This window comes from Oryx dammah, unplaced genomic scaffold (genome assembly GCF_014754425.2).
Source record: "Oryx dammah isolate SB20612 unplaced genomic scaffold, SCBI_Odam_1.1 HiC_scaffold_17, whole genome shotgun sequence".
Classification (NCBI taxonomy): domain Eukaryota; kingdom Metazoa; phylum Chordata; class Mammalia; order Artiodactyla; family Bovidae; genus Oryx; species Oryx dammah.
In genome coordinates, this window is record NW_024070201.1 from 41,906,074 (window position 1) to 41,921,856 (window position 15,783).

At 33.8% G+C, this 15,783-nt stretch overlaps 1 protein-coding gene across 2 annotated transcripts in view; it reads left to right on the forward strand.

The window, feature by feature from the left end:
- The window catches only part of SBF2 (SET binding factor 2), a 488,940-nt gene that overhangs the window by 264,633 nt on the left and 208,524 nt on the right, over nt 1-15,783 (forward strand). For both annotated transcript variants that reach the window (XM_040258399.1, XM_040258400.1), the window contains exons 7-12: nt 5,443-5,575; nt 6,815-6,923; nt 9,136-9,249; nt 12,127-12,204; nt 13,321-13,434; nt 13,975-14,103. In XM_040258399.1, the coding sequence (XP_040114333.1) occupies nt 5,443-5,575; nt 6,815-6,923; nt 9,136-9,249; nt 12,127-12,204; nt 13,321-13,434; nt 13,975-14,103 (677 nt within the window). The remainder of the gene's footprint in view (nt 1-5,442; nt 5,576-6,814; nt 6,924-9,135; nt 9,250-12,126; nt 12,205-13,320; nt 13,435-13,974; nt 14,104-15,783) is intronic.

Consider the following 15,783-nt stretch of genomic DNA (forward strand, 5'->3'; position numbering starts at 1 on the left):
GTCTTTTCAAATGAGTCAGCTCTTCTCATCAGGTGGCCTAAGTATTGGAGCTTCAGCTTCAATATCAGTCCTTCCAGTGAATATTCAGGACTGATTTCCTTTAGGATGGACTGGTTGGATCACCTTGTAGTCCAAGGGACTCTTAAGAGTTCTCCAACACCACAGTTCAAAAGCATCAATTCTTCGGGCGCTCAGTCTCACATCCATACTTGACTACTGGAAAAACAATAGCTTTGACTAGACGGACTTTTGTAGGCAAAGAAATCTCTGCTTTTTAATACACTGTCTAGGTTGGTCGTAGCTTTTCTTTCAAGTAGCAAGTGTCTGTTAATTTCATGGCTGCGGTCACTGTCCACATTGACTTTGGAGCTCAAGAATATAAAGTCTGTCACTGTTTTCACTGTTTCCCCATCTATTTGCCATGAAGTGATAGGACTGGATACCATGATCTTTGTTTTTTTAATATTTAGTTTTAAGCCAGCTTTTTCACTCTCCTCTTTCACCTTCATCAAAAGGCTTTTTAATTCCTCTTTGCTTTCTGCAATAAGGTTGGTGTCATCTGTGTGTCCGACTCTCTGTGACCCCATGGACTGTAGCCCACCAGGCTTTTCTGTCCATGGAATTCTCCAGGCAAGAATACTGAAGTGGATAACCATTCTTTTCTCCAGGGGAACTGCCCAACCCAGGGATTGAACCTGTGTCTCCTGCATTGTAGGCATAGTCTTTACCATCTGAGCCACCAGGGAAGCCCCCAATATAAGATTTAGCAAATGAATAAATGTGTTTATGTCCGTAGGATCCAGGGTTTTCATTGGAAAAAGGAACATACAAATATGTATTGGAGTCAGTTGGGAGACTCTGCGAGAATAGATTGGAACTGAAAGTAATGATATGGACTTGGATTTCTCAAATACATGTATATGGATATATATGTATGTGTCTGTCTGTCTATATGCATGTATATGTGTTCATATATGTGTATCTACTCTTATCTGTAAAAGTAACCCCAAAACAAAGATACCTTGGCAGAAATGATCTAACATTTACCCTAATACCCTCAATTCTTGATTTTTAAAAGCCATTTCTAATGGCTTTTAATGGAAGGAACCAGGCCTCCTTGGAGAAGTGACTAACTTCAGAGCAGGGACAGAGTAGGTAAAATATGAGCCTGGATTATTTTGTCAAGCTAGAAAGTAAGAAAGAACTTAAAAAAGAAAGGGTTCATATCATAGGGACACAGGAACTAGGTTAAAGGGGTGACCGTTGTCTAAGTTTAGGACTTAATGCGCACAAACATGTTAAGATCAGTAATAACCTATAGAATGTTGGAATAAAAAAATAGAAATCCATGAGTCTGTACTGATGATGGATATATAAATAAGCAGGTAATGGGGGAATAAATGAGAGTTCTGATTATTGCTGAATGTTAAGTGCTAATTTCTAACTGGTTGAATGTGATTTGCAAAAGCATTTTATAATCCTAATACTAAAGACTGATTATAATCATAATAGTAAAGACTATCTTAAAAAAAAAAAGAAAAACTAGAAACCAATACAAGAATAAAACATGTAAATTCAAAAATGTATGGAGATTACACAAAATGTTCTTAAACAACCAGTGGGTCAGTGAAAAAATCAAAAGGGAAATCAAAAGTATCGTGAGACAAATGAATATGGAAAAGCAAACACCACAACTTCCACAATTCAGCAAATTCAGATGTAAGAGGGACGTTAATGGTGATCAATATCTGCATTAAGAAAAAAGAAAGGTCTCAAACATCCTAACTTTACCTTCCAGGGAATTAGAAGAAGAAGAACAAATGAAGTCTGAAATTAGTAAAGGAAGGAAATAAGATCAGAGCAAAAATAAATGAAACAGAATGAAAAGACAGTAGGAAAGATGAGTGAAACTAAAAGCTGTTTGTTTTTTTTTTAAGATAGCTAAAATTATAAACCTTTAGCTAGACTAGGGGAAAAAGAAGACTCAAATACAATCAAATATGAAAGAGGGGTCATTACTGATGATACCACAGAAACACTATGGATGATAAGCAACTACTGTGATCACACCAATAATTAGATAACCTGGAAGAATGAATAACTTCCTAGAAACATAAAACCTACCAAAACAGAATAATAAAGAAATAGGAAGTCTGAACAGGACAGTTATTAACAAGGAGATTGAATCAGTAATCAAAAAATCCCTAAAACAAAAGTCCAGGACCACACGGCTTCACTGGATGAATCCAATGAAAAATTTGAAGAATTAATAGCTGTATATTAGAGACTGTTCTGAAAAATAGAAATGGGAACTCTTCCAAACTCATTTTACAAGGCCAGCATTACCCTAATACCACTGTGGTATTAGGACACTATGAGAAAAGGAAGCTACAGGTTTAGCATTTTGAATTTAGATGCAAAAATCTTCAACAAAATATTGGCAAACCAAATTCTACAATATGGTAAAGGATCATAGAATGTGATTGAGTAGGATATACTCCTTGGGATGATTCAGTAAGCAGATCAGTAAATTGTTCTCTTTGAAATGGTTAATTTTATGGTATGTGAATTTCATCTCAATGAAAATAATTTAATGCTGTGGAAATGCTCCATCCTAAGTGACAAAGCACAGCACAGCAAAGAAACAGGACACCTAAATGAAACACTAAGCTTAGAATGAATCCTGATGGTAGGGGAAAAGTTACAAAGAATAATTTTGTGTCAGAATGAAACAAGAATACACATGTAAGATTAGATTTAAAATATTCAGTTCAGTTTACTCACTCAGTCGTGTCTGACTCTGTGACCCCATAGACTACAGCATGCCAGGCTTCATTGTCCATCACCAACTCCCAGAGCTTGTTCAAACTCATGTCCATCCAGTCAGTGATGCTATCCAACCATCTCATCCTCTGTCATCCCCTTCTCCTGCCTTCAATATTTCCCAGCATCAGGGTCTTTTCAAATGAGTCAGCTCTTATCATCAGGTGGCCAAAGTATTAGAGGTTCAGCTTCAGCATCAGTCCTTCCAATGAATATTCAGGACTGTTTTCCTTTAGGATGGACTGGTAAGATCTCCTTGCAGTCCAAGAGACTCTCAAGAGTCTCCTCCAACACCACAGTTCAAAAGCATCAATTCTTCGGTGCTCAGCTTTCTTTATAGTCCAACTCTCACATCCATACATGACTATTGGAAAACCATAGCTTTGACTAGACAGACCTTTGTTGCCAAAGTAATGTCTCTGCTTTTGAATATGCTGTCTAGGTTGGTCATAGCTTTTCTTCCAAAGAGCAAGCATCTTTTAATTTCATGGCTGCGTCACCATCTGCAGTGATTTTGGATTAGACTTAAAATATTGCAACATGTTAAATTTGCTGAGGAGGATAACCATATTGTGGTTAAGGAAGATATTACGAAAAACATGCTGACATATTTAAGGGTGAATGTCATGATGTGTACAGTCACACGGGTCAGAAAATGTGTGTGTGATTTTAGAAAGAGGCAGGGCATGCTTACACATAAAGTACAAATGTTAAAGCAAATGGAGCAAAATTCAACATTAGGTGAGTCATTGTGAGGGATATTTGGGTGCTCTGTTCTTGCAGCTTTTTGGTATTTTAATTTATTTAATTATTTCTAAAGAAATAATTTTGTATTTTAATTTATTTAATTATTTCTAAAGAAAAATATTTTTGTATCTTAATTTATTTTTGTATTTTATTTAATTATTTCTAAAGAAAAATATTTAATGTTATCTATTAGGTGGCTCAGTGGTAAAGAATCTGCCTACCAGTGCTAGAGACACAAGAGACACGTGTTCAATCCCTGGGTTGCAAAGATCCCCTGCAGAAGGAAATGGCAACCTTCTCCAGTATTCTTGTCTGGGAAATTCCATGGACAGAGGAGCCTGGAGGGCTATAGTCTGCAGGGTCACAAAGAGTCCAAAACGACTGAACAACTGAACACACACATGTTATTCAGTTTAATAAATGTGGCATTATAAATATAGCTGAAACGTCTTGCGTATGCCACCTCATCCCAGAGATAATACTATCTTTTATTTGGTTCTTTTTATTCCTGGATATATCTTTATACAGTCTATGTTTTTACTGATATGTACCTCAATGGTATATAATAGCATTTTATACGGTTTTAAGCAATATATAAATGCTATCATTCTATAGAATCACTTTGTATCATACTTTCCTCACTCAACATTATATTTGGGAGAGTTGTTTACGTTGATATATTAGCACTAGCTCTCTCATTTTCAGGTTGTAAAGGTATCCCTAAAGTATTAGTGATGTTTTAATCTTAAAGTCACAGGTATAAATGTTATAGACCTACCCTCTACCAAAGCCATATCACTTGAAAATGTTTAAATTTCTTTAATAATTATTTCACTTTATAAATTTTGAATAATAAAATTTTAGTTTTAGTTTTTTGTTTTAGTCAACATTTGCCATCTTCAGTCAGAAGTTTAACTTTTAGTAAATTAAACTTAAATTTTACTATAATTTATTTTTCATTCTTATATTTGGGATGTATCCACTTTTTTCATTATTTAAATACTTCTGCAATGTTCCTCTTTGTACTTTATCTTCTTGGGTACACATGAAAGTTTCTATGATAAATAACTCAAAATGGAATTATTAAAATTACTGCATTTACTAGATACCAGGGTATGTGCCTGTGCATCTTAACTTTATATTAGTCACTGCAGTGTATATGATAATTCCTTTCCCTACCATCTTCATAAAAACTTAGAATTGTCAAACTCTAATTTTGTCTATTGTAGTAGGTTTAAAATCATACCTCCTGAATTTTTTAGTTTGAATTTTTCTGATTATTAAAAGTGTTGGAGCTTCTTTTCATATTAATCAGCCATTTTGATTTCCTCTTAATGTAAATTATAAATTCATATTGTTCTCCTATGTTGCTTTTTTCTTGCTTTTAGAGGAGATTTTTTTTTTTAATTGTCAACTATATGCTATTTCCAAGAAGTAGAGAAAGGGTGATGTAAAAAGTTGGAAAAAAGATATACTAGAAAAATTTCAACAACAAAACTGGTTTGGTTATGTTAACATCAGACAAATTAACTTTAAAAGGGAAAAAAGTTGTTAGAAAAAGGCCAAGCATCTAAAATAGAAATTTAAGTACAGACCTTGGAGATGAAGTTGAAAAGAAGGTAATAGTATATTTCCAATTAACTAATATATTCAGTGAGTGTACACTGATTTGAAGAATAAGACAAACAAAACTGAAAGTTTGGGAAAACAAATACCCATAGGCTCTTTGGAATTCATAGTTTAACTAAATATTTTTCTTCAGAGATTTTTTAAGTGTTGGTTTTTTCATTGCATGTAATTCTAAGGCTGTTTCTTGGCAGCACATAATAAAATTAAATGCATTTGATAAGCATTTGCTCTCTGTGTTTTCAGGAATTCAAAATGTCCTCAGCCTCTTCTGTGCGGTCCTTACAGAAAATAAGGTTCTCTTCCATTCTGCAAGTTTCCAGAGACTTAGTGATGCTTGTAGAGCCCTGGAGTCATTAATGTTTCCTCTTAAATATAGGTGAGGGTTTTTATTTGGTGTTTTTATTTATTCCTATATTATGCACTACTTATCAATGATCAATTAAAGCATCATTTCACAACAGTTTTGAACAACAAGGGCATATTTTACAAAGTTATGCTGTTATGAGTCATGATTCTGATAGAAATCTAGCCTGGAATTTGGAACTTTTCCAAGTTGCCTATTATTGAGTGTTGATTCCTTTCATGAAAAAGTAATCAATTTAAATAGTATTGTCAGCAACATTTAATTCCCTTTGAATATAGTTGGAGATAAAAGTCTTAAGATAGTACTGATTATTTAATATTAAGAAATTATTGTTAATTCAGGCAGTTATAGTGGTATTATAGTTTTACTTTTAAAAGAGCCCTTACCTTTTTTAGATATATACTAAAGTATTTATGTATATGTGATATGGTATCTGGGATTTGATCCAAATAATGTGGTAGGAAAAAGAACAAAAATGGGTACAAATATATATGTGACCATGCATTGGTGATTGTCAAAGCTGATTAAATACGTGAGGCTTTATTTTCCTTTTTTCCTCTCTCTCTTGAGGGTAGAGAGGGATGTTAATTTTTTTGTAATAAAAAGTATAAAGGAAAACAGTGATGACTGAGAGTATTGTAAGTACAATATTTTATTCTAATATTTTTTTAATCAATTTGTTGATCATGGTGACCTAGAAAAAATTTAGACAGTCTACAGATTTTATTAAAAAGATTTTTTAACCTGTGTGCTTTTTTAAACCTCCAGATAAGAGAGCATTCTAAACTTTAATTTTGTACCTTGACATTCTTACCAAATATAAAAATCAAGTAGAGAAAAATGTAACTCAAATGATTGTTTTATATAGAGAAATACATTATCACCAGTATGTGGGGGGTGGGGGTGTTCCATCAGGAAGTCAGTGTTACCAACTGATGTCAGATCTCTATGTAAGGAAAAATTCTTTCAAGCAAGTTTGAATAACTTAAAGAGATTGCTTGCCTAGAGGGGTAAGACATAAGAAACCTGCCCTGCTTACTTCATATCTTCTTATATCAGATCATACCTTTCACATGAAGAATCTTTAAAATCTCTTTTCCTCCCAAGAATTTAATATTAAAAACTCTGAGAATGTTATTGATAATTTCTAAATATAGATAATCTAAAATTCAAAAAGTATAAAAATGAAAGAAAGGTATGTTGTATTATGGAAGAACAAATATTTCTCACATGTATTTTTATTATTTCTAGTTACCCTTATATTCCTATTCTCCCGGCTCAGCTCCTGGAAGTTCTGAGTTCCCCAACGCCTTTCATTATTGGAGTACATTCTGTCTTTAAAACTGATGTTCATGAACTTGTAAGTATTCATCTTTAAATTGCTAGTTATTGAGGTCAGAGGTTTCTTACATTTCTTTGAGTCCTGCTTGCCTGCTAAGTTGCTTCAGTCTTATCCAACTCTGCAACCCCATGGACTGCAGCTTGCTGGGCTCCTCTGTTTGTGGGATTCTCCAGGCAAGAATCCTGGAGTGGGTTGCCATGACCTCCTCAGTCCTATAGCACTTCAATTAATTACTATTTTCAAATCTGTTCCATTCCCAATAGAAAGGATTGGCTGGAAGCACAGCATCATTAAAAAACCTAAATACATTAATATTTCCTCACAGCAAGTACAGGAGATTTATAAAGTGAATTCATTAATCTTTTAAAATTTCCCTCTTTTGGCATATTAAATTTATCTTTCTATATTCTTCATCTCACATATGAGAAAGGAAGATAAAATTATTCATTTTTAGCAGTCTATTTATGCTTTTATTATGAGTGCTTTAATTTATTCACATTTTGAAATGAGGTCTGTGATAATGCTACCCACTCCAGTATTCTGGCCTGGAGAATTCCATGGACCATATGGTCCATGGGTACACAAAGAGTTGGACACAACTGAGCTACTTTCACTTTTTCACTTGCAAAAAGCAAAAAGCATTTGCAAAGGAATGAAGGATTTTATTGGAATACAAGTTTATTGCGAGCTCCCCCCCACCACCCCCAGATTATTCTGTTCTTAATACTAAATGGAAATACTAAAGGAGAGAAAGTAATACTCTGTATTCAACCAGCTCTTAAAAACAAGTTTACTTCTCTGTAGTGTGCTTTAAGAAGGACTGTAACAAAATTGGGACTTCATAGAAGGACATTTAGGATGTCAAGAGAAACCATATTCCTTGAGGGCCTAAGAAAATTTTCACAGGTAATAACCTAATGTTATTTGATAGCTAAAGATAAATATTTAAGTAGCTGTCATAGAAAGAAAGGGTAGAGGCTAAAATAGAATCAGTGGGTATAGTGGATATAGAAACAAATTTCTGCTCCGTCTAAGAGTTTTCAACTAAATAGAACTGCCCAGTGATGATGAATGTGTCTCCTTATGTGAAGAGTACTCTAAGTAGAGTGCAAAGAAAGACAGATTGCATGACACTTTTCAGGGAGTTTAAGAAAAATTCTTCATTGAAAGGTTGAGTTATATGACATCTGTGATTCACAAATCCTAAAGAGTTTGTTACTCTAATTTGATTTTAGTTATAAATGCCAGTGAAAAGGTAAGCTCTGTAGGTACTTTTGTATAATTACAATTGTAATCAAATCATAATTGTCATTTAAACTGACAGAGGACCATTGTACATTGCAGTTATAAACAGGACCCTCATTCTTTTTTCTGACTTTTTATATTGATAATTTTTTAACTTTGATATCAACATATAAAAATATCTGTAAATGCATAAACATTAAGTCAGACCTCATTAGTACTAATTAAAAACTCACTCATCTGGTTTGTAGGCAGTTTTTTTCTCAGTAAATAAAATCAGTCTGTGGAAGTTAGACAAACTAAATATTGACAAAAGTGAATTTCTTAACTTTTCATTGAATAAATTAGAATTAATTTTAATCCTGTTAGCAACATAATACCTTCAGTAATTTTGACTGGTTTCTCTATTACATTTTTCATGTTATTTTAAAATAGATTTTGTAAAATGCTAAACATTAGTGATTTAGCTACCTAAACAGTGCTGTTTTGATATATACTAGTTGCTTTGCTTGTTAACTCATGATTACTATGTTATTTAGGATATGGCTGAACTACTGTAATAAAGCATGCAAAATGCAATGGCTTAAACAAAATGGAATTTTATTTAACACTCATGCAGCAGTTTGTAGAAGTGTTCCATTATGTCAGACCAGTTTGTTCCATGAACTCATTCAAGGAAGGACCATGCTTCTTTGCTTCTTGTTTCTCCACTAGAATCCACTTAGGCATTGTCATCCTCTGAATGTGTTCAAGATTGAGTTGTTAGTTCATAGTTTCAGCGATGGTAAGAGGAAAGAAAGCATAAGAGGACCTGACTGGACCTCTGTTTTGAATGCCTGAAAATGTGCACATCACTTTTCACGTTCCATTGGCAGAAACTTGGTCATATGCCACATCTAATTTCAGAGGAAACTGGGAAATATACAGTGGCTGAAAATCAATCTAGAAAGACATTTTTTTAATTAGATTTTTTTTTTATCTTCTTCAGTTAGATGTAATCATAGCTGACTTGGATGGAGGCACTATTAAAATTCCTGAATGTATTCACCTCTCTTCCCTTCCGGAACCACTTCTACAACAGACTCAAGCAGCTCTTTCTTTGGTATGATATATTCTTTCTTAATTTACTTAATTTCTTGAAGTATTTTTCCTCTTGATTTAAATCTAAACTAAGGTAATTGGATATCATTCATTGACAGTGTAATTACTTAAAAATGAGAGTTATATGTTCTTAAAAATATATATATATGTATTCTTATATAGTGTTAGAATAGGATAATTTATGAAATATTATCTAAAGAATATACTCTGAATCCTAAGTGAATATTTGGTCTAGGTATTAGAAACACACCTCTGAAAATAAGACCAGATTATGCCTCAAAATCCTTGAATCTCCTAACTTCCCTCATTAGAAGCTAGCACCTGTTCCCTTTCCTTCAACTTTCTCAATGACATCTCATTTCTCTTTGGTACATGTGCTTCTTGCAAAGCAGTGTGATGAGGACTGGCCAGTGTTTCCAGCTTACTACAAAAAGATGTAACTTACTGATTAATGTCAGTATTCTGTGCATTGAAGCTATAAGAAATCTTGTGATCTGAGTGTTTCTCATTGAAGCAAATTTATTTTTTGTCAACCTTTGTTTATTTTTAAAAGCTCAAAGCACAGTATTTTATTTTACTGACGACCTTTTAGTTGCCCACTTATCCATCATCAGAAATTTGAAACTTAGAAATTCTTCATTCCCTTTCAAGCTATTACTAGAATTAAGGCTTTCATATTCTTCTCGAGTAGTATTCTAGTCTGAGCTGTTTAAGATCTTTTTCCCCCTTAAATAGGAATTTAAATAGGAACTCAGAAGTCTAGGATTACCAAGAGGGGTTTTATTTTCAGAAATTTCCAAATTTGTGTTGGTCCTTGTGTTGTTATAGTAGTATGTAGGATGGGAACTTTTAGAGAAGACTGACTTGTTCCCAATATAATTTGTAATCTGGAATACCAAGTGTGGTAGAGTAAAAAGCATACTAGGTTAGAATTTAGGAGACCTAAATTCCAGTCAGCATCCTGCCACTGGGTATTTTTGAGCAAATCACATTCCATCCTCTGTTTCCTAGTCATTATCAGTAGGATGAATGTTTTATATAAAGGATGACAAATGCCTCTTTCCCAGAGTGAAGTATGGAGATGATTTGGGGTGGTATGTGGCAACTTTTAAATTTTAATAGTTATATATTTATTATATGTTTATTTTATTAAAAATAGCATACAAACCCTCTGATTTCACAGATGATATCTTCTAAGAAAATACTAGATTTAAAGAGATGAGTTGTTAGAGACATTTCAAATAAAAATATTAGCTAAACAATTATGTCGGTGGTATATGGATATAGCAAAAGCTAAGAACATAGTATTTGAGTGACTGAAAAAGTTTTATGTTTCTAGAAATATTAAATAAGTTTAAAAATGTTAATGTACATTTACTTAATGATGTTTTCAATTATTCAGGGATTAAGTACCAAAATTAACATAGGTTAAGATTTTAGTTTTTAAGTCCGTGGCTTTTGGTAGAGGTTTTGCTGCACCCTGTTAAACCTTAACCTTCAACACTTGTGCCACCAAATTTGACAATGAGTAAAATTCAGAGTTGGTAAAACTGAGTATGCCTATTTATGCAGTCTTCAAACACTTTGTTGGATCATATGCTACAGTGTACATAAGCGTATAGGACTAAAAAGATAGCATATTTGATGGACTGTGTGGGAGATTTGACATACAAGTATATCAGCTTCATTTGGTCAGTAAATAATTATAATCAGATGATTACACAGTGTGGTAATCAGGGACATTTTTATAGACATAAAGATGTTACTATACTGTGATAATGATTTGATGACTAGATTATAAATATTATTGATATTTTGGTGTCTTTCATAAGTATTGTTTTGAGCTTTTTGGTCTATTGTAAGAATATAATACCAAATCTTCAGTATTTGAAAGTGATTCTGCAAAGACAAAAATTTGCTGCTTACTGATGCAGAATTATTTTCCCTGTGTAAGCCCTGCATGGATGTGTCTTTCCCACATGCCCCCTCAGCCTGCCTTCCTTCAAAGCCTAACACAAATGTTGCCTTCTTTTTTTGGGTTGAATTAATTATACTTTATATTCACATATTATTATTTTATATATTTATAATACTTGTCACATTGTGTTATACTGTCACCCTTTTGGACTGTGAGGTTCACAAACCTATTCTGTTTCTTCTCAGTATTTTCATTAATTAATTTTTAATTATATTTTAAAAACATAAAAATAAATGCTTTAAATTTTCAACTGTATAGATAAATAGCTCTGCCCTAGACCATTCTCTCTGAGGTGACTACTATTTTATATTTTAGTGTGTATTTCAGAACTTTACATTTTCATTTATATTTATATCATATAAATGAAATATATGTATATGATATACTACTATATATAGTAGTAGCTTGGTATTCGGCTGGTAATACTGGTAGCTCGGTATTTGGCTTCCCTGTCAGCTCAGCTGGTGAAGAATCTGCCTGCAATGCAGGAGACCCCAGTTTGATTCCCAGGTCAAGAAGATCCCCTGGAGGAGGGATAGGCTACCCACTCCAGTATGCTTGGGCTCCCCTTATGGCTCAGCTGGTAAAGAATCCGCCTGCAATGTGGGAGACCTGGGTTCAATCCCTGGTTTGGGAAGATCCCCTGGAGAAGGGATCGGCTATATTCAAATAAATGAAACCAAACTATGTGTGTTTCCCTGTAACAGGTATTTTAATTGAATATTTTTTCCTTGAATATCTTTTCACATAGTACATGCAGAGCTGCCTCAGCTAATGTTTTTCATGGAGGGAGTGAATATATTGTAATTCACATACTGAAACTGTTTCATCTTAATGCCACCAGTAGGTCAAATAATAGGTTTTATTGGTATTTTATGTAACAGAGCTTCTTTGCTTTAGATTCTACACCCAGATTTGGAAGTAGCAGATCATGCTTTTCCCCCTCCACGAACAGCTTTATCCCACTCAAAAATGCTGGTAAGAAGTTTAATATTTAAAATTGATGTTTTTAAATAGAGTTGCTTTTCTTTGTATATTTTTCAAAGAAGCTAAGTATAGTGAGAGTTAGATGGACAGCCTAGTAAAGGTGTACCAAATTAGAAATTAGGAGAATTGCCACTGATTGACCTTGTGACCTCCTGAAGGAGAAGCCACAGGCAGTACATTGATTGGGAGAGGAGTAGGCTAAGACTGTTTGCTTTGAGGAGGCATGACTAAGTATGGGACAAAAAAATCAGAACCTAGATTAGAGCCTGAAAAGTTGTGCCAAGCATCAAATCGAAAGGGTCAGGCAAGGATAAAAAAGGGAAGCTTATAAAAAATGGAAACAGAGGTCGTTGGTCACAGGAGAAAATCAAGTTTGAGTGAGTGGATAAATGTAGCTCCAATTGAAAGTCATAAAAGAGTGACTATACAGCAGAGACCCCTTTTTTATTTTGATCACTGCATTTCTTAGTGATGAGCTTTGCGGCTAGTATGGAAAGTTATAGAACTGCATACCTTTGATGAGTTATGAAGCATTTTTAACTATTTCTTCATCTGTTAAATAAGGGATCGACTAAATCTGAGAGTTTCCTTAGAGTTCTAAAACTATAATTTTTTTAAAATCTGAATTATCAAAACAGACTTTCAAGTCATACTTTATTAATGTAAGAATAGATTTTTAGAACTAGTATAAACTTTGGAATAATATCATAAGCTTTTAAAATAGTCTTGAGTTTTTTCTTTTGTATTTGTGACAGTAATTCTTTTGATGGCGATAAAAATCAAATGTCTTGGGAAATATGCTCTTCTCTAACATGGTGAAAGCAGAGACTCTCTGATTTATGTTTTTTTTTGCAAGGAAAATTGGATGTACTAGAAGAAAGTTTTACTAGGTTCAGTTTTTAAAGGAACTATTTAACAGCCTACACTGTCCAACTGTGGCACAGACTAGATGCCCACTACTTAGTTCTGCTACAAATGAGACTTCTGCATAGGAAGCACAGATTTATTAAATAATCTCTCAGGTTCTTTATAACTTTCTAATTTGTGATTTTTCTTTTGTTTTTTAAGAAATTCAGTTATCTATCATGTTTCTTCTTATATTTTCAGGATAAGGAAGTGCGTGCAGTTTTTCTTAGATTATTTGCACAACTTTTCCAAGGATATAGATCATGCTTACAGCTTATAAGAATTCACGCAGAACCAGTAATACATTTTCACAAGGTAAGATCTAATACTCTACTGTGTCTGTCCAAAATGTAAACTCTAATTTAATTAAAAGAACTTGGCAATCTTTTTCTAGCCATGTATTTTGAGTTTAATCTATCAAATTTTTTAATTTAATATCTCTGCTTCATGTGGCTAGTTGATAATTTTTTTCTTTTTTAAATTATTTTTGTTGGAATGTAGTTGATTTACAGTGTTGTGTTAGTGTCAGGTATCTGATAATTTTTAATAATACTGTGGAACTGATACATTTTCCTTTAGAATATGTAAACTTTAAATTGATTTTTCTTTTAAAATTGAGGTTATTTCTGATTTCTGCTCCTGCTTTACAGACAGGTTTATTTTTATTCAATATATGTAGTATTTCAGGTATCAGAGCCCTTTTAGAGAGAAATGTATTTTATAACAACATACTTATGCATGAAGACGTTTATTCAGGCTTTGATCTTTCTAGTATGTTTCTGTTTTGATCATTCATTCATTCGTTGCTAAGTGATAACTTATTCATTATTCATTTCACATTGTTTTTCTTTACAGACAGCTTTCTTGGGACAGCGTGGTCTAGTTGAGAATGATTTCCTCACTAAAGTTCTCAATGGAATGGCATTTGCAGGTTTTGTTTCAGAAAGAGGTCCTCCCTATAGATCCTGTGATCTCTTTGATGAGGTATACTTATTATCAAATGAATGCATTATTTACAGACAAAATTAGTAGCTAAAAGTAGAGAAGCAGTGTTTAAACAGTTAATTAAGATAAAAAATGTTTATTATACATATCAGATCTTGGTGTTTATAATGTGGATTAGAAAAAATATAGGATGTCTCAGAAGTAAAATACATAGAAATTTTGAACAACTGAATACTTTTTTGGCTTGTGGGATCTTAGTTCCCCAACCAGGGATCAAACCTGTACCCCTGCGTTGGAAGCTCAGAGTCCTAACTGTTGGACCACCAGGAAATTCCCTTGAACAACTGAATTTTAAATAGTTGATTAAAATCTTTTTGAAAAATTGACAGTGGCTGTATAGGTAGAACTTAGCAGTTTTATAGAGAGAAAGGTCTAAGTTTAATGTACAAATATGTTATTTCAAACTGCAATTACATTAAATCTGTGTCCTAGAGCCATAGTTTAACTAAGCCATTCTTTTTTATTTATTTATTTTTACTGTTATCTTTATTTTAATCAAAGCTTGGGAAATAAGTAAGGAGGCCAAAATTTCAGTTTCTCCATAAAAGAACCACAAATCAGGGTGTTTTCTTAAGTACTAATCCTTGGAAAATATAGCAAATTTCAAGTAAGAATTAGCACTTTCTTTGCATTTAGCTAAGCTCTTCTTAACTAATGCTGATTTTTTTTCTGGCATTTGTGTAGCTTCTTTGAAAGTAAAAGTGAAAGTCACTAAGTGGTGTCCAACTTTTTGCGACCTCATGGATTATACAGTTCATGGAATTCTCCAGGCCAAAATACTGGAGCCCTTCCCTTCAAGAATCCCATGGAGGGAGGAGCCTGGTAGGCTACAGTCCATGGGGTCACAAAGAGTCGGACATGACTGAGCGACTTCTCTTGGGCTTCCCTGGTGGCTCAGAGGTTAAAGCGTCTGCCTACAATGCGGGAGACCTGGGTTCAATCCCTGGGTCGGGAAGATCCCCTGGAGAAGGAAATGGCAACCCACTCCAGTACTCTTGCCTGGAGAATCCCATGGACTGAGGAGCCTGTTGGGCTATAGTCCACAGGGTCACAAAGAGTCGGACACAACTGAGCAACTTCACTTTCACTTTCCCTTCTCCAAGGGATCTTCCCAACCCAGAGCTCGTATTTCCTTTAGGAGATATTAAATATATGAAAGGCAGATTTAGTCTCTATGTTCAAGCAATTAGTCTTTTTGTTCAAGGAATTGGCCATATAAAGGAAGAGTTCGAGCAGATGCAACTCAAAATAAGGATGCTATTTTGTGTTAGTTTTGATTTTTCTTATTGTGATGCATCTTTCCATTTATCATTAACCATGTTCATAGAAGCCCATTCTGATAGATAGAACAATGACTCTTACTCCCATTTAAACTTCTGGAAGAGCATTATGTTAGAACCAAGAAATGTAAATGTTCTCAGAAGTCTGTAAAAGAAAACCACTCCTAGTACCTAGAGTAATGGAGAATAGTAATAGTGATCATATGCTGCTGGTGGTGGTTGTTGTCTTTCAGTCACTAAGTTGTGTCCAACTCTTTGAAACCCCATGGACTACAGCACACCAGGCACCTTTGTCCTCCACTATCTCCCAGAGTTTGCTCAAGTTCATATCCATTGAGTTGGTGATGCTGTCTAACCATCTCATCTTCTGCTGCCCCCT